We start from the raw sequence: 22,500 nt of genomic DNA, 5'->3' as shown, positions 1-22,500 counted from the left end.
TAATAATAATAATAGTAGTAGTAGTAGTAGTAGTAGTAATAATAATAATAATAATAATAATAATAATAATAATAATAATAATAATAATAATAATAATAATAATGGAAAATAGTCGTACATAAGTAAAATGAAAAGGAAGGCAAAGCTCAAAGTAATGGTGCAGGAAAAGATCCTCGTAGCGGTGGGTTGGCGGGAATATACAGGCATAGTGGTGCAAACCAAAACAAACATCATGACATACAAAATATAGAGACACATTAAAAGATCGAATAAAATTATTGCATTACATGATGTATGTGAAGGCAGCTATAAGAGGGCCTGGAGGGGCAGGACGGGCTGGGCGGCCCCGGCTACGCGGCTGAGGAATCTAAGTTATGTTCGGGTGCAATACACTTAACAAGGGAATAAAACCAAGTATGTATGTATATATATATATATATATATATATATATATATATATATATATATATATATATATATATATATATATATATATATATATATATACATATACATATATTAAACACACACACACACACACACACACACACACACACACACACACACACACACACACACACACACACACACACACACACAGACACACACACACACACACACACACCATAGCTTATACGAGCTAAAAAAAATCAGCAATAATTTGAATTATCAATCTAGTGATAAAGTAGCTTCTCACTTAAGGTGTTCGTTTCCTGTACCAGCCATGATGAGTGGCACTGTCCACAGAGCGACCCTCACCCTCCAAGTCGTTGCTAAAAGCCGCCGCTGCTACCGCCGCCGCCGTGTCCGTCCCCCACCTAGTATGTCCTAGCCTACCTAAATACCACGTGCAGGCCATGGAGGGCATCGGGGGCAAGTTAAAACATTTACACAAGAAAAACGGAGACACATATCTTCTCACACCAATAACATGAGCCTTGAGTCTTCGTGTATTCACGCCAAACGTTAAAACACCCACTATACGAGCATGTATGCCTGTTCTCTCTCTCTCTCTCTCTCTCTCTCTCTCTCTCTCGCTCGCTCGCACACACACACACACACACACACGGTACACGGCCCGGTAGCTCAGTGGTTAAAGCGCTGGCTTCACAAGCCAGAGGACCGGGGTTCGATTCCCCGGCCGGGTGGAGATATTTGGGTGTGTCTCCTTTCACGTGTAGCCCCTGTTCACCTAGCAGTGAGTAGGTACGGGATGTAAATCGAGGAGTTGTGACCTTGTTGTCCCGGTGTGTGGTGTGTGCCTGGTCTCAGGCCTATCCGAAGATCGGAAATAATGAGCTCTGAGCTCGTTCCGTAGGGTAACGTCTGGCTGTCTCGTCAGAGACTGCAGCAGATCAAACAGTGAATTACACACACACACACACACACACACACACACACACACACACACACAAGCAGATACACCAAGTGAGCTGCACCAGTAGCCATAAATTAGTCAAGTTCTACCCACAAACACGAAATGATAGTGATTGGAGGTCTTCATTACCGTCACTCCTGTGTCCACGCCCAGGTCAGCGTTCATTTCACCAAGCGCTTGAGTTTAATGTGAGAGGGAGAAGAGTAGCTGGAGATTCCAACAAATTCATTAGGCACAACGCAACACCATTCTTGCTTGTGAGAGTCAATTGCTTTCTCCATAACAGTATGTAACGATTTCCCTCTTTGAGGTATGGCATCGGAATTTCTTGTGTTCCTCCATTTCAGTTATTTTCTCTGTGAGTATCAAGTCACAAAGTTATCAGTTATCATCTTATCCTGGGAAACGAATATGAAATTTGGTCATAAATAAGAACAGACTGAAGTATTTATGCGGGTCCTGGTAATTCTGCTATAAGTGATGACAATATAGTGCATCAAAATTCTTAAGAAAGACCTCCCGGAGCACGTTTCAGATGACATTTCCATTTAGAAGTATTACACTGCAAGTTTTCACCAACGTGCTAAGATAACACCTGTGTGTGTGTGTGTGTGTGTGTGTGTGTGTGTGTGTGTGTGTGTGTGTGTGTGTGTGTGTGTGTGTGTGTGTGTGTGTGTGTGTGTGTGTGTGTGTGTGTGTGTGTGTGTGTGTGTGTGTGTGTGTGTGTGTGTGTGTGTGTGTGTGTGTGTGTGTGTGTGTGTGTGTGTGTGTTTCCGCGCTCGCGTGCGTGAGTACATACATCTCAAACACGAAAGGATAAATCCTAGTCAAATAAATTTTTTACCGGATAAGGTTCTGTCAGACACCCGGCAGTGAAACAGACTCACGGCTGCGTATCATGACGGAAGACGCAAGGTAATGAATGTAGCTAGACTTCTGTGTTTTTCTTGTACTAGGCCTCCCTCCGCATGTATATCGAGCAACGAGAGCCATTTCTCAGCACTCCTTGAATCTGGTGTGGTGTCATCGGCAGTGAGGGAAAAAAAATAAACTTACAATTTCTACTAGTAAAGTGTGAAATTGGTTCATATAAAAAAAAAAAAAATGTATCTTGAAGACACCTTTTCAAAGTACTTGATATAATGCATCGAAGCCTAAACCAACCATTATGTTACGTTGTGGATGTTTAGCTAGGGATGAATATTTGTCATTAAATACTTCGGATTTTGTGTTAAGAGGTCAGTACAGTCAATGGAATCCTGTTGACTATTTTTAAGGCGGGTTCACACATGTCAATATACGACTGATATTGCAAGTCATTAAAAGTATCGACTGAGCCCTTCTAGTAGGAACACGTTCACACATAGCGAATGGGAAGTATCGGCTAGTTAGCGAAAAGTGAATGTAAACAAACAGCTACTCAACAAGATGTCTTCCTCTGGTGACGATGGCGATTGCGATCAAATTAAATCATCACAAGTATTCAATCCTCACCTTCAACAACACCCTGCATAGAGGGAAGCAGTCATCGGAGAGTGGCAGCTATCTCGTCGAAGGCCGATTTGCGTAAGCTTTTCTTTGCTGTAGAATTCAATATTAGGGTCCCAGATGTGCTCTTTTTTTTCCTCACCAACTCCAAAATCTTCTTCCCTACATCGACACCACATTTTCGAATCTTTCTCCGTAATGTAAACAAAGTCACAAATTGACTAAACAAGATCAACATGTTGGTCTTGTTTTGCAACTGGTTTTTCCAGTCGCTAGACAAAAAAAACTACCGAGTAGCAATTTCAGTCGTATATTGACACGTATGAACCTTTCTTTAGGTAATTTAGAAAGTATTATTGGAACAGCATGGAAAAGTGTCCTTTAATAATGAAAATCTATCATGAGATCATGTAAAATTACAAACGATGTTCAGTGAAATTAATGATCTTTGTGTCACATTCCCGATGAATTCTTGTATTCCGTACATTAACACTACACAAGATCAAGTTCTTAATGTGCCTATAGAATGTAGAAATTTATACAACCTTTTTGAAGTGTTGAATGACTCCATCGTTTCAACATTTCACAGTCTGCTACAAGTTAGGGCCTTTGCCTGTCTTTCCAGCAGTCTGTGATGCCTTCGGAACATTCGAAGCGGAGATTGCGTCTTTCTCGGCGTTCTCGTCATACAGTGACGATGGCCACGAAGGGCGTTTCAAGTGACCTCCTGACGCCTGGAGCGACTGAAGGCCGATAGGGACCGTAGATGGGATTGTAAATAATCAGCAGTCAGTGGGTGAGTTACGGTCGGATGGAGTGCGAGGCTCGCGGGATGTGTTGGTGCTTTTGCAAGCAACTCGGCAACGCCCATACAACAAATGCCTTACCGTCTTTCGCGTCTCCCCACTCCCCTCCTCCGCCGTCTTTCCTTCCCGCCGCTTCCCTCCCTTTGTCTGTCCTGCTCAACCGTCTACAAAACCACTCGTCCCCAAACCCCACGTGAACTTCAACCACAAGAATATCCTTACCGTTTCGAGGTCTTCACGCCGGGACAACCCTACAAGCACCGTCGTACCCAAGATTTATCATTACGTAAGTTTCTCAAGGTTTCAGCTCCACCTGCCCCTCTCTCTCTCTCTCTCTCTCTCTCTCTCTCTCTCTCTCTCTCTCTCGTGCGCCGCCCTGCACCCTCTCTTGCTGCCTTCACCTCCCTACGGACCCTTCCCTTCTCTCCTTCCTCCTACCCGCCTCCCCACACATTCTCTTCTAGCACTCCTCCCCCTTAAACACCCCTCCTCTTCTCTCCTACTCCCCTCTCTGCCTCAACTCTAGCACCCCAGGTGATGGTGGCTGGCAGTGTTATTACGGCCCCTAGCGAGGTGGAGGGCGCTATTATGTGCCTTCAATCCACCTGAGCAAAAACGCAGTACATGGACGTCCTGTCTGATTGCACGACTGCAAGCAATGGTGCCCATGGGAAGAGTGAGGTTTATGAGGGCTACCATTAACGTATTTTCTGAAAACTACGCCAAATATGCTGCAAACTTTCACGCGAGAATCAAAGAGCGACAAAATGGTAATAACAAAAGGATGAAAAGCAAGGGAAAGAAATTAAGGGAAAGTGAGGTGTTGGCTGTGGGGAGAGAAACGAGTGCTTGCCATACCCTTCACCCGTCACGGCTGGAATGCCGCCTGGAAAACGCCAGCGGGCTAAGCGCCGGAGAGGGTACACTGCTAACGAGCCGAGTACTCCCTCGTCATGGCGAGACACGAAGGGCTTGGCGCGCCTATGTCAGGTGCCCGTGAATGTGTGCAGACTCATGGAGGATGGAAATACACGTCAAGTTTACTAACCAGACTGGTAAAACATTCGAGCACTTCTCTCAAAAATTTTTGACGATAACAAAACAAATTTTCCCAATCGATTCCTTTCAGCAAATATTTTTCCAAATCGCAGAGTATGCCTTAGGTCTCGTATCACGAAGAACGGTTCCTGATTGTTTCAAGCAAGCAAACTCCCGACGCTCGGCGGCCGAGGAGCGGCCAGGCAGGTGGGGTGACGCAGCTTCGCCACGCCCGCCCGTAACCCCGCACTCGGTGCTCCTATGGTTCTCTCGCCTCACATTCTTCTTCCTAAGTAACGATTCGCTTCATTCTTTACTCCGCTTTGCCTTAAGATCCAGTTTCCCTTCCCTTGTCTTGCCTCTAGAGGCGGCGGGTGGGACTCTGCGGTACTCAGCTCATGGTGTCCTTGGCTACGTAAAGATGGCATTCCTCTGTCTTCTGCCGGTGGCTCGGCGGTGGAGCCGCACCATCAACCATTCCCCCTCCACATGATGACACACCATTACAAATCAGCGATGCAGTGTGATCCTCCTCTTTTAATATGGAGATGTATAAATGAGATAGGCTGAGCCCGTCGCCTCTGTTACTACTATGAACAAGTCAATGATATCGGCGGTAAACCGCAACGAGTATTCAAGGTACGGCACTACCAATGCACCCACGGCTTTCGTTGCTTTCGTTTTTCCTTTGCTGTACGTGCATGATATTTCGCGGACAGAAGAAAGCGTAGTTACAGTATGTTGGCTGTAAAAGTTATTCGCATCACACGGCATATACGTAAGTTCTACAGCAAATGTGCGGCGCAGACGATTATGCTGCCACATACGCGCGCTGAACTAACGAAAGAAGGGGGAAAAAAAAACTAGGTTTTACACAAACTTTGTTTCTATGAATAAATAGCTAACACAGCATGTACTTTGGGAATTAAAAAGATTAGTACATCTCAGAAAAGCTATCAACCTTCAGTTACGTGTAATATAGCTGTCGGCAGGACAACAACAAGCAACAGGGAGGTATTTTTCTTGCGACGACCTCACCGACAGCCGAGGGATCCCCTTGGATCACTGTACTTAATGGGCGAGGAGTAATCGGAGACCGGGCTCAGCCATGCCATCACAAGCCAACGGAGGATAACGAGCAAAGTCAGAATATTATTTATTTCTGGCGAGAAGAGCAACTACTAACGTTACGCCTCGCTGCTCCCTCTCCTTTCCTAACCCTCCACATCCCCAAGCAACTACCACCCCTCTCTTTCCTAACCCCCCAACACTGTAGCCCCCTTCGCTCTTCCTCCGCAAGCAACTGCCGTCCCTCTTCTCTCATAAGGAACTGGTACCTCTTTCCTTCCTCCCTCCTTCCCCCATGCCTTCACAAGCACTGCACCCTTCCTCTCCCGTCCTCCCAAAAGCAAATATCCGCTCTCCTTCCCTCCCTCCGTCCCTCCGCAAGCAATTGATACCTCTTCTCCCCCTTTCCCCAAGCAAATGGTACTCCTCCCATTCCTCTCCCTCGAAGCACTGTGGCTCATCCTCTCCCCTCCTCCAAAAAGGAAATATCTGCCTTTCCTCCCTCTCTCCCTTCACCAGTAATTGATACATATCCACCCCCCCTCACCCACTGCCACTGCTACCTCATTTCTATATGCAACTCGTATCCCTACCATACCACTCTGTGCGTGCAACGGGCCGCCCTCTCCTGCTCCTTTCTTTACAAGCAATTGCAGACCCTCCCACCCTGTCCCGACAAACAACTGGTGCTTCCTCCCAACCTCCCAGCAAGCAACTAATATCCCCTATTTCTCTCCCATCCACTGTGAGCAACTGTTGCCGCTCACTCCCCCCCCCTCCCCACAACGCCTCCTCCAACTATCCCCACACACCTGGCTCTTCCCCTCCCTGTGCACTTCCCCTTCCTCCCCCTGCACCCCTTGCAGCGGCGGCAGAGACAGACGCCCAAGGCAACACTCTGCAGGTTACAAGTGTCCATTAGCCGCAATATTTCAGCCACCTAGAGTGAAGTGTGCTTGCGACACCCACGAGACGCCGCAACACATCGCCAACACGAGAAAAGTAAAAGATCGCTGAAGAAAGACAAGAGGTAGTGAAGACATATTGGCCTTGAATAATTCAATAAGTACAAGGAGATGTCATCAGCGAATGAACGACGCTATGTTAGTGCGAAAGAAGAAAGAGTGTGGTGAGACAGGGAGGGAGAGGGAAAAAAAGTGATGTAGAGTACAAAAAAGACACGAGGATGAGTAGCAAAGCGGATGCTTCGTGTAGATGTGCAGCAGGGTGAGAATTCGGGGCGCCATGCACTTAAGGAGAGGGGTGAGGTGGACGAGTCCCCTACCAGCAAACAACGTGGCACTGACTTGACATACAGTGACAATATAGGAAGAATGAGGGCGATGACAGTCGCTTGCTGCTTGTGTCCATCTGTCCGCCTGTGTCCAGCGAGAGCATGACTCGTTACCATAATGACATGTTAGGTTTTCCTCCTTATCTCCCAGAACGAGTACAATACGAGGCTCCCGGCCGCTCTGAGTTCCTTTTGTCTGTTCATGCAAGCCTCAGAGAAAAGGCGGGTGGGGAGTACGGCAGGGGGAGAGTGCCGGGGGAGAATGGGGAGGGAAAAGATCGGGAGGGAGAAGGAGAAAGGCTTTGAGAAAAATTTGATTAAAGATGCCGGAATTTAATCCACTTTGCACACACGCACACATACACACATGAGGTTGTTGATAGTCGAAAATTTACCTCGAAAAACCTAAGCGATAGGACCCGTGAAAATGGGCGCTTCCGTGCGAATTGCAAGGGATCTCCTGCCATATTCTCCTCCTTTACCTTCCCTCCCCTCTTTTATCACATCCTCTCTCTCCTCACGTTCCTCCAATATCCCTCTCCCATTACCTCCAATTCTCTTAGTTTCCTCCCACGCTCCTCGCTCTCCTCTCGTGTCTTCTTTCATCCAGCATTATCCCATCTCTCTCCTCTCACGTTCCTCCAATATTCCTTTTCCATTACCTCCAATTCTTCACACAATCATCAAGACCTTACTGGCCCTTTGGGGAATCGCCGTCCATCGTTTCGAACCCTTCCAAGCGGCGTAGATCTTGTTTCGGCGCCGGTAGACTAAGGGTGTAGCAAAACACGATTACACAACAGGAACAAAAGAAAAAGGAAGGATAGAGGGATAAAAATATGTAAATTAATAAAATAAACCGATGAAGACATATGCATTAAAATATTAATCGAAAGCCGAAAATTGTCACAAAAAAAAAAAAAAGGAAGAAATAGAAACAAACACAACTCCATGAGAAGAGAGTTAATCCAGTTGCCCTGCATTACACTAGTATAAGACTAAACCCAACTCTCCATAAAGTACAGGTTGTGGTGCTTGCGATATCATTCGTTGACATGCACGTCTTACTCAAGTCTTACTTAATGAAGGAGACATTACAAAGGAAGTGAGAGAAAGATAAGGCAAGGAAGAAAGAATGAAAGAAAAGAATAAAAAAAAGAAATTAGGTCTTGAGTATCGAGCAAAATATTTAAATAGCGGGAGGTTATAGAATGTAGAGCGAGTGAAACTGTAAATAAACGTTGAATAGTTGACGAAGAGAGAGAGAGAGAGAGAGAGAGAGAGAGAGAGAGAGAGAGAGAGAGAGAGAGAGAGAGAGAGAGAGAGAGAGAGAGAGAGAGAGAGAGAGAGAGAGAGAGAAACATACATACACAAGATATGTTGGCGGTGGCGGCGCTTTGGCAATATGAGATAACTTTAAACCTTATAGTGATCTCGGGACACCTTGCAGACAGCGGGAATATTGCACAACTTAAACATGAAGGATCAGGTCTGCATTAAAACTAGCTCTACGCCCACCATAAGAAAGTTTTATCGGCGCCTGCAGGAGTCACGACCTGCGTGCAGGAGGAGGAGGAGGAGGAGGAGCACCACCACCACCACGACATAGTTATTTATTTACAATATTGGATTAACTTGAAGCAATGTAAAATACTTAGTACTGAATCCTATCCATTCTCTAGTCCATCTTCACACGAAGGTAAACAGATAACTAAATTAATACATATATGAGTAACCAGGAAGGTAAGTAACAAAGACTTAATTTCTTTTTACGAAGTTTGCTTATCGTATGATTAAGCACACGGCGTTCATTCGTCTTCCTCCAAGTACAACATTTATAACCTGAAATACAAATGTGCGTATAAAACCTACCAAAACAATTCTGTGAACAAATAGGTGGACGTGTGTACGAATAGCTGCCATTGAGTGAGACACGTAAACACAAGCAAGCACGCGCACGTGCACGCACACGCACATGCACACACACACACAAAAACACACACACACACACACACACACACACACACACAATGTAAAAAAACTACTCCAAACATAGAAGACAAGAACAAATGTACGCGGACACCAGCATCAACATTCATACACTAACACAAGTATACTGATACACAAGCACTCATCCGCTCGTACTCACGTTCACACACAAACATTTCTTACCCATGCACAAACACACCAGTATAAAATTCCGTCAGATATTCGTTTTCTTCATAACAGTCGCGTACCATGAATATAAAACTACCCGGTGAAGGCAGGGCCGACATCCTAGAACAGACGGCATATGCACTTGCAGCCTCCCTTCATCCTGATGCATATGCAGTTTAATTTACACTCTTGCCTCGTATCCAAAAAGGCCGGCAATTCGACAAAATATTCATCCTCTGAGCTGCAACATTTTCCCTCGCCTATTTGAACTTAAAATGCAAATTAAAAATTTTGACTCAGCAATTAGCAGATCTTTGGATTGATTAGTGTGTCGGTGCTTGCCGATGCTTGCAAGTTTCCTGGTGTGTGTAAAATGTATCTAACAAAAGCAGCACGATGCATTTTCCAACCCTAGAACCTCTTTCGCTCTTTTCACAATATAAGGGTCGCATTAACGTGCCTTTGTACCGCACTGAGCTAAACCGAGTGGGACGACCGACCTGTTTGGTTTTATTTGCAAGGGGACAAAAGACCCTATTGTGTAAAGACGCGGGGACGGTTGGGAAAAAAAATAAGAGTACTGAAATACCTTGCAGCTCACCACATTCTTGGGTACGAAGGGAATTGAGAAGTAAAAAAAAAGAAAAGAAAACATATGTCGGAGGGCATTATACAGGGATCGTAAACTGCGGCACACGATGGACTAAATAGGCGCGGATATAAAGCCTAAGCTCGGAGGTATCCAATTTGTCTCAGGCTCACCCTCCCTCTGCCTCTCCCGCTCCACACTCTCATTACCGACCAACGAGGCAGAACTGGCGTTATTCTGAGGAGAGCAGTCACTCAAACTAGTTCCGTGGTGTCCGATGGGGAAATTAACCGTAACTTTATGGAAAACAGAACCTCCAGAAGGCCCCAGCCCACCCCATCCCGCCCTGCCGACACACGCACGGCTGGAGCGGCGCTGGAAACAAAGAGGAGCGCCGTCCATACATGCCTCCCTAAAGATACGCTTCCCTGCTGATGGAGAGGAGGGAGGCTGACGAAGGGACGGGAAAGAGGAGGAGGAGGAGGAGGAGGAGGAGGACAACGACCTGCCTGCTGTAGTGCTCATTTTTAAGAGGTCATCGACGACTCAACAACTAGGCATTTCATGAAGCTCTCTCAAGGGACTGCTATGGTGGTGGGAGGAGGAGGAGGAGGAGGAGGAGGAGGAGGAGGAGGAGGAGGAGGAGGAGGAGGAGGAGGAGGGAAAAAGGAAGGAAGGGAAGACGATGATGAGGGGTGGCCTGTCGTGTGCCCTGGGTACGTGGAGAGTATAGGCGGATCAAGGGGTCACGGCAACAGGGTTCATTGGATGCAGGTTGAGGGGGGGGACCAGCGGGTGTTGGGAAGTCGGGTGACTACCACTGTAGGACATGGCTCCTTGAGATGGATAGGTATCGGTGTGTGTGTGTGTGTGTGTGTGTGTGTGTGTGTGTGTGTGTGTGTGTGTGTGTGTGTGTATGCGCTCTTTCTCTCCCTCTTGTCATGTGTAAGGGGCAATGGAGGTGCGGGACTGTGTGGTGTTCCTCGAATGCGTAATATACTCTAGTCCTCTTGGTTGGACGCAGCATCCCTTCCCCTTCACAACAAAGCTAGTTAACATGTGCTCCTACCTGACCACTGGCAGAACCTGTAGATGGGGAACCGGCCGCCACCGTCGAGCAACACCATACAAGCCACCTCAACGAAACAGGCTTCTTTCTCCTCACTCCCAGAAAAACAAGATTATGTTTAAGCACAATGACCACGATCACCCACGGCCATTGCTCTCTCCACTCGTTTTGATGTTATCACTGACATAAGCTGACTCTACCCCTCCCCTGGCGCCCTTGCCCTTCCTCTAGCCACCCCAGCCGAGGCGAGAAGCATGGAGGGCGGGAGGGAGTGTAGGGCCAGCTGGATGCACCCGAAGAATGGGCCTCTCAGCTCATACAAGGCATCCTTTCACCACAAGACTCGGGCTCTGCTTGCATCTTTATTGTTTCTATCTAGACCAATTATCGCTTCAGATCTACTGAATGAGCGTTTTCAAAACTAAGTGCTTGGCACTCAAAAATTAATATACAGTATACTCTGTCGCCCATAGTTGCTATTCCCAAGACATGAATTATATTTAACACACACACACACACACACACACACACACACACACACACACACACACGAGAAAAGCGATGGGATGGCAATAATATTGTGTGTGATGAGGTGGCCGTCCGTGGGATCACTGGGCGGGCCGGGCCTCAGCTCGGCGGGCGGTGTGTACCTTGGGCAGCGGCGGGGCGTCAACAGCCCGCCACTGATCGCATCTCAACTGACCCCCGGCCTCGTCACGGCCCCGCTCCCCACGCACAGCCACTCCCTATAAGGTCTTGACAGTGACTAGAGACGCTTGGGTGTAAATATTTGCACCAACACCTCTTCCATCTATACATAATTGATATGATGGTGTGCTTGTGTTACATTTCAGTACGTGCATTGTGATCAGATATCATTACTGTTATTATTTTAATTTTTGTTATTCTTTATAATCTATTTAATTTATTCATTTACCTATTTATTTTTTACATGAGTGATATGAACAGTGTTCATAAACTGCCATTAATCATTTTGGAGACAAGCTATCGTCTTCTTTCTTGAGAACACTTGCCAGCCAGTGCTATATGAACTGTTGATGCATAGTGTCCGTCAGTGTATTAACAATATATTGGATGCTTACTGTAACAATCACAGTAACACTAAGTGAAAAAAGTGAATGATAAAGTGTTCAAAACAATATGTGAGAACTTAAAATGTGTCACCTGAGGCAGGTACGGTATCATTTGGTGTTACTGCCTAGTCTGGCCGGTGGCGAGCAGCAAGCAATGTTGTGGAGCGAGGGCCACCACCGATCAGGAACAGACTGCATGGCCCTCGCCGCTACCCATCGAAGCACCTCCGCTCCTGTTCCCTCGGCCGGCGACTATTTTACTCATGCCGACTATTATTTAGGACACATATTATATCATTATTATTATCAATTCATGGTGGTGGATACTACTTTCTACTATGTATAACTAGTTTTGCATACCAGCAACATCTACAAGCTTAAACAGTGGCTACATTGTAACTACCAACGCCACGATATTTCCCGTTATTCAGCTATGGCCATAACGCAATTTTTAGTAAAAGGCTCTGCCTATTATCAAAACAGAATCGCAAACTGAAAGCACCGGGTTTATTTATAAACTTATTTTTAAAAGATAAGATTATTCAGTTTAGAAACGCAAGAACAGTTGACTTGCTAGAATTTCGTGAGTTCACGACTCCCGGCAGACCGCGCGTGCAAAAGCGTATGCAGCGTTTGGTCCTGGGTGGCAGCTCCCTCCTTTCCTCCCCTCCATCCCCCACACGACCCTTACGGCCCCCGTCTGTCCATTACCTGACCGCCACCCTAAACTCAGAGACCTCTTCTCCTTCGGCTTCCTCTACCGATGTATTTCTAAGGATGATACTGACCTAGAAGGACGCACATTCTTAACACAGGAATTTTTCGTTTCATTTATTATATTCAATGAGGTCTTTGTCACTTTCCATGCGGAGTAGTCAACGGTTTTCTTTCTTACTATTCTGGGTGGTGTTTGCAAGGCCTCCACTGCCTCCTATTCCTGGAATGGTACTGCATGCGTTCTGAATGACGCACCACCGCTAAATTCCTCCAAGCGTCGAGCAGTGAGCGGCGCCTATTCAGAAGCTCAGAAATTAAGCCTAATATATATATATATATATATATATATATATATATATATATATATATATATATATATATATATATATATATATATATATATATTATTTTTTTTTTTTTCCCAGATATCATTTACATTATTATTACCATTCGATTTTCTCAAGATGAAGAACAATTACGAGTCCCACTTCAAGAGACGGTAACGCGTACCAAAGACGGGGGAAAAAAAAGATACTCAATATGATTTTTTCTTTCATAAAACAGGTGTTGCAAGTTATATAATATACTCCACTGCCCCCTCGTCCCCTCCCCAATCCCACTCGCCTCGCCCAGCCAACCTGCCAGCCTACCTCCCGATCTGCCGCACACCAGGTACCGCCAGTGTCAAGTTCGGTAACACGACTAAAAACAAACACTCCTTCCTTCCAGTCATAAGCGTAAGTTGCTGTCACTTGAGTGCGGCAAAGCCACTGCTATCATTACCGACATATTTATCATGCAGACAATCAGCGTCTATGTTTGCCGGTGTCTGAGGTGGTGATGAAGACATTATACACTGCCTGTCATCTTGGTACGGGGGAGGGGTAAGGGGAAGGAGGGTGCGTGTGGGAGAGGGAGTACCTCTAAGGAGGAGGTGAGAAGGCAAAAAAAAAAAAAAAAAAAAAAAAAAAACTAATAGTTCCAAACGAAAAACACCAAAAAATATCATGACTCTATTGGCGTTGTAGCTTCAATTCGAGTATTGTGGTAAGGTTCTGAAAACACTACGAAAAACATTCGATTTAAATAACGTCGGCAACATAATAAATCTAATCGTAACATACAAAAAACATTTCTAAACGACGCCGTCATCAACTTAACGTAATAATGGGTTAATGAAAGTGTCTGTCCTGGTTTGCAACGCCGGAGCGGCCAGCACTTGGAGGTGGTGGTAGTGCGGCGAGTGTCGACCCCCTGCACGCTTTCGCCCAAGTGCAGTCGAACTTGGAGGTTTATAAATAGTCAAGAAGAAAAAGGATAAGAATAAGAAGAGGAAGAAAAGAAAGAAAACAGAGTAGCAAAAAAAAAAAAAAAAAAAAAAAAAAAAAAGACGGGCTAGTTAAGCGGTCTCATGATACATAATTACTGTGGTCACGCCGCGTTCTATTTTGTATGCCGAGTTACGGAAAGATAAAACACTAATTGTATTACTAATTTTACACAGAGACAATAATATTTCTTTCTATATACGTTGATAGTATTAATTTAACAGCCAACAAGATATATGATTTTAATCAGCGAATCTGTTCATGAAAAAAAAGAAAAAAAAAAAATCAGCGCTACTAATAATGAACGTAAGTTATTGACATGAGTACATCGATATATATATATATATATATATATATATATATATATATATATATATATATATATATATATATATATAACACACACACACACACACACACTGTGTGTGTGTGTGTGTGTGTGTGTGTGTGTGTGTGTGTGTGTGTGTGTGTGTGTGTACAAAAAGGACTACGTACAATGATGTCCTTCATAAGAACCGAAGTGTCGCTGAATGACGACGAAGACGTTATAACGATTACTCAGTGAACTGCAAGACCACGTACCAGTTTCAGCAGCAGCAACAGAAGCAACTGCAGTAACACAGTAAACCTTCCCGGCTATAGTGTTCAGAGCACTGTCGTGGCCAACAAGCCAGCGCGGTGTTGCCGTTTGTTGTCCTGCTCACTACTGCCTCACTCGTCAGTGCGTGCGGCGGAGCGCTGACACCAGATGCAGGGAGGCGCCCGTTTAAGTGATATCAATAGACACAACCAAGCTCTGCTGCTGTACAACAAACACAACAGAAGTCGAAGAAGGTAAATTTGCTCACTTCCTTGGCTGCTCCTGCCGCTACAGTTACCAGTGCAATGCTTTCAGCATGGATGTGCTGCACGCACGTGAACCATTACTTCCCTTTCCAGAGACGTGTTAGTGAGGGGAAGACGAAAACTCGTGTAATGATTTCCTTCGTCTCGTCTAGCACAACCCCTCCCATCATGGATCCGGATATCGATGCCAAAAGCAGAGTGACAGTTTGCAAGACACTGTCCCCCCCGCGGCGGCGGACACCTGAACGGCTTCTTCTGCCGCGGAGGACGTTACATCCCGCCGACAGGTAATTCCCACCTTTGTAAAAAAAAAGTATTAAATGCAAACATTAAATTACCTGATCATATACCAAAGCCACTAGTGACCATCTGCTACTTGGATCCTTCCTCGTGGAGTGCGCGTCACCGCTTCATTTACTCACCACTAATACTATCATCACTACCACCACCACCACCACGATACAGATGGTGGTGTGTCGTCACATTTGGGTACAGCCCGCGGCAATTTGTTGTTCCGCATTCACAACTTGGACATAAGCCAATAAGGGAACTACTGCCGCTAGGGGTGCTAAGTTTGTGCTTCTCACTATCCCCGTGGTCAAGCAGCGCGGCTCTCCTCGCCTTTCGCTTCTTGGTGTTAGTGCCACAGGATGGGCGGAGAGAGAGAGAGAGAGAGAGAGAGAGAGAGAGAGAGAGAGAGAGAGAGAGAGAGAGAGAGAGAGAGAGAGAGAGAGAGAGAGAGAGAGAGAGAGAGACTCAAAGGGGTGCTGCTTGACAAAACTTCTAAACTTCCATCGTGTAGAAAATGCAGGCTTGCCATGGGCACTGGTAGTACAGTATATAGTTCGGGCAGGGCATGGTGGTTATGTGGGAGCATCACAGAAGACATGCGACCAATTGGTGAGCGTTCTCTTTTTCTGTCTCTCTCTACACACACACACACACACACACACACACACACACACACACACACACACACACACACACACACACACACTTCCTAATCACTGACGGTTCGGGTAAAGCATACCATCCCGCGGCCGCTGGTGTCGCCTACCGGCCCCGGTTAGCCTGTCAACCTTATATTCTTTGACCCTTTGTAAGGGTAATTCTCCTAGTAGGTGCGTTTGCACACACGCACACACATAGTATATAAGATATAGCAGATAAGGGTGCCGTTATTTGAATGAGGAGTTTCAATGCCGCAAATGAAAACAGGCGGTGTCAAAATTCTCTCGGAATTATATCTGGAGGGACAAAAATTTGATCGATCGTTGCCTGCTTTCTCCGTGCTTCGGTTATGATCAAAGAAAAACATGTACATACATGTCCTGATTTGGGTGCAACCAACTCAAACAGTGTAGTGAAGAGTTCACAACAGTGAATTTCACTGGCGTAAAATAGAAAGTCCAAACCAGGATTGGTTGTTGGATATGGTGCGCTGAAAACGAGACGGAGAATTCATCATAACTAAACTATTCGATTAACCAAAGCTGAAACTTTGGTTTCGTAGTACAAACATCATAAGTTTGTCGCTGGAAGAATCGAGCACGATTCGAAAACTCTGTTAAGACAACTACTCAGTGACGCTAATCATTATGAAGGTCTCACGGATAATGCCATCATTAGGTAGCACCAGTCACTCGGAGTCGTTACATTTATCTTGTTTAACATATATAGCAGGTCTTCACAGAATACAGTGCACTAAATAATGTGCAACTGGAAAACACCCGAAAAAAAGTTTGACAGGTTAAAATGTGAGAATACTTGACTCAACCTTCTATTCTTCGAGTAATCTCGCAAGCAAGACGAATCATAAAATGTACACGAATCATACATTATCATGAGGACTTGCAAAAAAAAAAAAAAAAAATAAATAAATAAATAAAATAATAATAAATAAATAAAAAAATAAGTAAATAAAAAAAAAAATAAAAAAAAAAAAAACCTTTCCGCTGGCTTATCATGGATCTTTTTTTCCTCTGTCACCTGAAACGTTAGGAACCTTCAGATTCTGATGCGTAAGTGTTGAGCACATGTGACCCTTCGGCAGTGTAGTTGGAGCCACACGAGTGGTGCACGGCGGGGGCGGCGCCCAGGCCTGGCCAGGCGCGGACATGCTTCCTAAAGTCTCCAAGTGGCTCCCTGAATCTCGCCACCAAGCAACCTTAAAGCTGCAGTTCGGTCCATGGGCCCAATAAACAGTGTAAGGCGTATTCACATCTAATGAGACGCGAACTTAGTTACTCTAAGAAAAAGATCTACAATACCGTACAATGCATTTACATCTTATAATGGGACCGATCTATAGCATTCAAACAGTAACTGTTTCAATATTCAGAGCATGTTGTGCGACGTTCTGCATTTCTTGTCCGTGTGCCAGAGACACTAACATTACTTTTTACAATGATTTTTATTCTTTGAGAGATAATGGAAACAAAAATATTCTTGATCAGAATGATTTTAAGAATGGGGTTATACAACGGAAACTGAAATTTTAGCTTGAAATAGAACACAAACAAATGGTCTTGTCCATTCACAAAGGTGAGCAAAAAGAAAAGCTTTCACTCTCTCCTTTTTACTCAGCAGGATCCCCCTTTGCAAAAACAAGACACTGAAAGCTTTGAATATAGAAATACTGAGTACTATTTGTATAGGCTTCTCTCTTTGTTTGGACTTAATATATATATAACAATCTATCTATCCATCTATCAATATATATATATATATATATATATATATATATATATATATATATATATATATATATATATATATATATATATAAACACACACACACACACACACACACACACTATTCAATCTAAAGCATTAAGTATACAGGATTCCTTTATTCATCAAACATTGTAAAGGAAGGTATTTTACCCCCAGCCCCCACCTATAGATGGCTACCTCAGATGGACTAATGCCGTAAATGTAAATAAGTTTGTTATTCTATATTCTTATTGTTTCAGTCCTTTCACACAAACATGCACGGTGACTTGTGTAAGTCATCTATCAATGATTCATATATATATATATATATATATATATATATATATATATATATATATATATATATATATATATATATATATATATACACACACACACACTTTTTTGGAATACTATTTCTAAATACTATACAAGTTAGAAGTTAGTACTATGTGCAAGGCGTCGAGTTACACGGAACTAGCAAACACAGAAGAAAATTTCCCTTAGAGTGTGGACAGGAAAATGAAACCGAGCTGTCAATGGCTTGATTACCAAGACCACACGCTGCTAGTCTGAGAGACTCGACAGAACTGTCCTTCTCTTTGAAGGATATTTTCAAGTTACCTTGTCATGAAGACAACGATATTTTGGCTGTGTCTAATAAATAACGGTTATTGATTATTAGTTCACCTTCCATGCATTGTGGGTAAGTCCAAAACAGTGAAAGGCTGCGCCACTACCTACTTATATTGCTTTGCACACTTCACCTAAAGAGCACGTCTGCGTATGTAATGTTGTTGTATACACCCAGTTTTCACAAACTCATCTAAAAAATCCGTTGATCATAAGATACGTACATAACTGGAAATCAGTGTGTGTGTGTGTGTGTGTGTGTGTGTGTGTGTGTGTGTGTGTGTGTGTGTGTGTGTGTGTGTGTGTGTGTGCATGTTTGCGTGCGTGTGTGATTCTCACGGTCTTAAGGATCACGTGATGAATTCGTAATCATCACCTGTAACCCTTTCGGTGAGAGCTTAGAGCTCATACGGTCCGATCTATGGGTAAGGGCAAGATCTTCTATGTACCACACACCTAAACCTCCCTTGTTCAAGGAGGACATTAAGTGCTCGCTCATCAGTGACAACCTTTAGCAGCCTGAATGGGACATGAACCTCAGCTTGCCAAGTGACAGGCAAGAAGGGAATTATCACTGAACCAACGAATTGTGTGTGTGTGTGTGTGTGTGTGTGTGTGTGTGTGTGTGTGTGTGTGTGTGTGTGTGTGCGTGAGAGGGCGCGCGTGCGCGCACGCTTTGCCTCACTAGCTCGCCGCTTGAAACTTTACAAGAGGCTGAAAGGAACACCTCAAGGTGCAGTCACTGATTGAGCGACACTTTCTCAGTAGCAAATACAACATAATCCTGAACAAACACCGAATAATTATTGTCTGTTTACTGGAGCAGTCACTACCTAGTGATTCATAAAACTTGTCAATATAAAATCATAAAAATAAAAACTTAGAAATAAGCTTATCCATATCAAAATTTACGATATTATTGACCACATCATAAGTTAATAAGCAAAACGATGACGATGATGATGATGATGATAATGATGATGATGATGAAAATAATAATAATAATAATAATAATAATAATAATAATAAAAATAATAATAATAACAATAATAATAATGATAATGATGATGATGATGATGATGATTATGATGATAATAATAACAACAACAATAATAATAATAATAATAATAATAATAATAATAATAAAATCAATAATAAATGTAAAAATACATAATTGGATAATCAAACACTACTGATCGATAAAAAAAATACATTGTATATTCAAAACAGTCCGTTAAATAACCTATAGTAAGCTGTGACGAAGAGAAATGCCAGTTTGAGCGGTGCACCAAAAATTTCAGAGGCTTGGAAAGGAATAGTGCACTCACTTGGTTCCTCCTGCTGTATTCACGCTGCAAACTGTTTATCTGTATAAATGATAATTGATCGATCGATCTGTGATCGATCTTTTATGCGTTTCCCAGATACGAATTCATATTGTTTTTCAGAGGCTGATTGGAGAATGGTTACTTTTCCTATATCTCGATAAAAAATAATATATCTTAAAGGAAATATAAATGCAATTATTTTCCCCAGAAAGTAAATTAAACAACACATCACGAAACTCTTATAATCGGACACTATCTCCATACTTATTTTCATTCATTACGTACTACAGTATAAATGTCAAATAAAAATGTAAATATTTTTGCGAGAAAAAAACCCCAACTCCATATATGAGAAAATAATTTCTTAAATTTCACCTAGTGATCCAACTCCGTTGCCTACACTAAGTACCATTATTCGACATCTTTGCGCATTTTGCCTTGTACTTGGTCCCCATGTCACAAGTTTTCCTCCTTGCACCATCAGGCCTCACGTGTTAGTGCTATATAATGGTCTTCAAGCGTACCTATAATGTTTTTACTTCTTGCATTAGGGATGAGTAACATCACGATCTATAATGTACGGTATGGTAACCTGTCTGTTCAGGAAAATTATGTCTGTAACACTTACTCGAAAACAGTGATAATGAGTTGCACAAAAACAAAGCGACAATGATACTTATATGTGTAAAAGACAACAAAGAGACTGTGTTCCATTTTACAACAGCAACATGTTTTGCTTATGAGATGAAATTTACTATAGCCATATAACTTCAGTTATGTCTTGCTGTTTTACACAAAAGCCAAGTTGTGTAACGCAAGTAAAATAGTTTATTAGAAAAGGTAATAATTAGATTATTCCTGAATAAACACAGGAAAACTTTGATCAGGAACATGGCACTGTCAGTCTTCCAGACCATAACATAACAGTGATTGTGTCTACTCCACATCAAGATAGTAAAACAAGGACTAAGAAGTTGCTACAAAGCCATATTTGATGCCATGCTTACTCATAAAAGAATTATGATGTGAGAAATAAGTTTTGGCACTAGGAACAATAAATCTGATAAGCCAACTATTGGCATTAATTGTTGACTAGTTATGCTTGAAAATGGAATGGTAAAGAAACTCATGTATTCTCACGTTACCTTGGTCTTCTAGCACTGTGGACTCAAGACCTTGGGAAGGTGAACTTGTTGAAGCTAATGTTCATAAGTACACTATTGATAAAAATCACTCTTAGTTACAAAGTTAATATTCTCTGAAATGAAATAGGTAAAGTGTTAACTTTTCTACAAAGAGTACTGCCAGAAAACACATCACACTCACTTTCACATTTGCCACCTCTTTCTCATCATGGCCTGGTATCACTTCAAGAATGCTATGTTTTCACTAACTCGAAAAGCATTATCTGCTTGAGCCTTGTCAATATTCTATTAATTCTAAGGAAATGAAGAGTATAGGAGAATATTTGTACCAAATAAAAAAATACAAGTACCTGTAATGCCAATGGGTAATGGATCACTAGCAGCAGAAAGCATCAAGCACTCTTCTGTAGGGCCGACGTCCCTCCACCAACACCAAAACTTGAAGAAACTGGATAATTCTTGACAGGGTAATGGTTAAACCACACAATGTCAGGTGGAGTTCACAGGTAAGTTGTTCGATCAAGTGATCATACTATCATGAGCTTTCTGTAACATAATCATGGTGCATGAGAGTATTCCCAACACAAAGTTTTCGCTCACTAAACTATTGAAAAAACTGACACAAATGTACACCACTTTTGCACAATATCCTTCGGAACAAACTCAGTAACTAGAGGAATGTGAGACACTGCGTTAGAGACCCACTAGAGCACAAGTTGTCACTGAGGTTGTCGCGGGAGCGAGAGCGTTGCAGCAAGCATCCCCCTGGACTAGTGGGCAGCGGGGGACTGGCTGACGGCGGTGGGGAGCGCGGCCTCACTGTAGTGCTGGCACAGATACCACTCACACTCTGCTTGGCTGGCAGCCTGCCTGTGTGCTGCCTCCTCCTCACTCTCACACTTCTTGTCACCTCCACTCAGCAATCAATACAAGCACAGCACTGTCTGCTTGCAGGAGGCATAGAGGGCCTCCCAGGAGAGCCACGAGTGCTCGGTGCAGGTGGTGGGAGAGTTGTGGATATTGTGAGCGCGAGTACGTACTGTGAGTGCGAGACACCTGGTAGCGGACGCATGCAGTAGCACCACCACCAGCAGCGAGCTCGGCGCGGCACTACTCACCTTGGCCGCTGCAACACTGCAGCACCAGTGCCGCGTCCACCGCCTCACAGTATCTCTGCACGCAAAATACTACGCTCAACCCGCGCCAACACCGCGTTACCTGCCTTCGCCATCACGGCGCAAGCACGCCGACCATCGCTTCTGCTCCGCCTGATGAATGCAACTTCAACCACCGCCACCCTACCACGATTGGGCTCGTCTAGTCTACCGTAGTAAGAACAGGCTCCTTAAGTTTACTGACCTCTCTACCGGATGTTTTGATGACAATACTACGATATGTACATAATGTCTAAGAGTACTTACGGACATATTGGTACAGCTCAAAGGTTAGGCTAACATTGCATTGTGAGAAACTCTTGAAAAGCATGAGCTCCTTCATGTAACAACATCTCTCTGTTGCCTCCCATATTTTCCCTATAAACGGAAGAATAAAGACAAATGCCGAACGTCTTACACCCTTATAAGATGACTGGAAACTCTTTTCGTATCACCTGAACGCTATAATCTGAATTTTTATGTTCACCGCAAAATGTAAATATAGAATGGGGCCTTTCCCCTATAATGTACCCTAGAGTACATCTTTTCTCAGGTTTTAGTGAGAGAGAACATGTTTTCACATCTCTGACGCAGATGTTTAGTTCACCATGGATACACATTCCAGCGTTCGTTCATAACGTGTAGCTGACATT

At 43.6% G+C, this 22,500-nt stretch overlaps 1 protein-coding gene and 1 long non-coding RNA gene across 6 annotated transcripts in view; one reads left to right on the top strand and one right to left on the bottom strand.

The window, feature by feature from the left end:
- LOC123499686 (zinc finger and BTB domain-containing protein 7A-like) overlaps positions 1–22,500 on the bottom strand; it is a 67,300-nt gene that overhangs the window by 44,321 nt on the left and 479 nt on the right. For 3 of the 5 annotated variants that reach the window (XM_045248072.1, XM_045248075.1, XM_045248076.1), the window contains exon 1: positions 21,044–22,500. This exon is cut by the window's right edge and continues 479 nt beyond it. In XM_045248072.1, coding sequence (XP_045104007.1) covers positions 21,044–21,086 — 43 coding nt within the window. In that variant the 5' untranslated portion in view covers positions 21,087–22,500. Of the gene's footprint in view, positions 1–20,693; positions 20,809–21,043 lie in introns of those variants that run through there. The other 2 variants (XM_045248074.1, XM_045248077.1) reach the window with 2 other exon arrangements.
- The window catches only part of LOC123499687, an 11,433-nt gene continuing 3,439 nt past the window's right edge, over positions 14,507–22,500 (top strand). The window contains exons 1-2 of the long non-coding RNA XR_006673063.1: positions 14,507–14,860; positions 14,966–15,159. This is a non-coding gene — a long non-coding RNA (uncharacterized LOC123499687). The remainder of the gene's footprint in view (positions 14,861–14,965; positions 15,160–22,500) is intronic.

Source organism: Portunus trituberculatus, chromosome 50 (assembly GCF_017591435.1).
Source record: "Portunus trituberculatus isolate SZX2019 chromosome 50, ASM1759143v1, whole genome shotgun sequence".
NCBI lineage: Eukaryota > Metazoa > Arthropoda > Malacostraca > Decapoda > Portunidae > Portunus > Portunus trituberculatus.
Note: the sequence above shows the minus strand (reverse complement) of the source record. Positions and strands in the feature narration are given on the sequence as shown.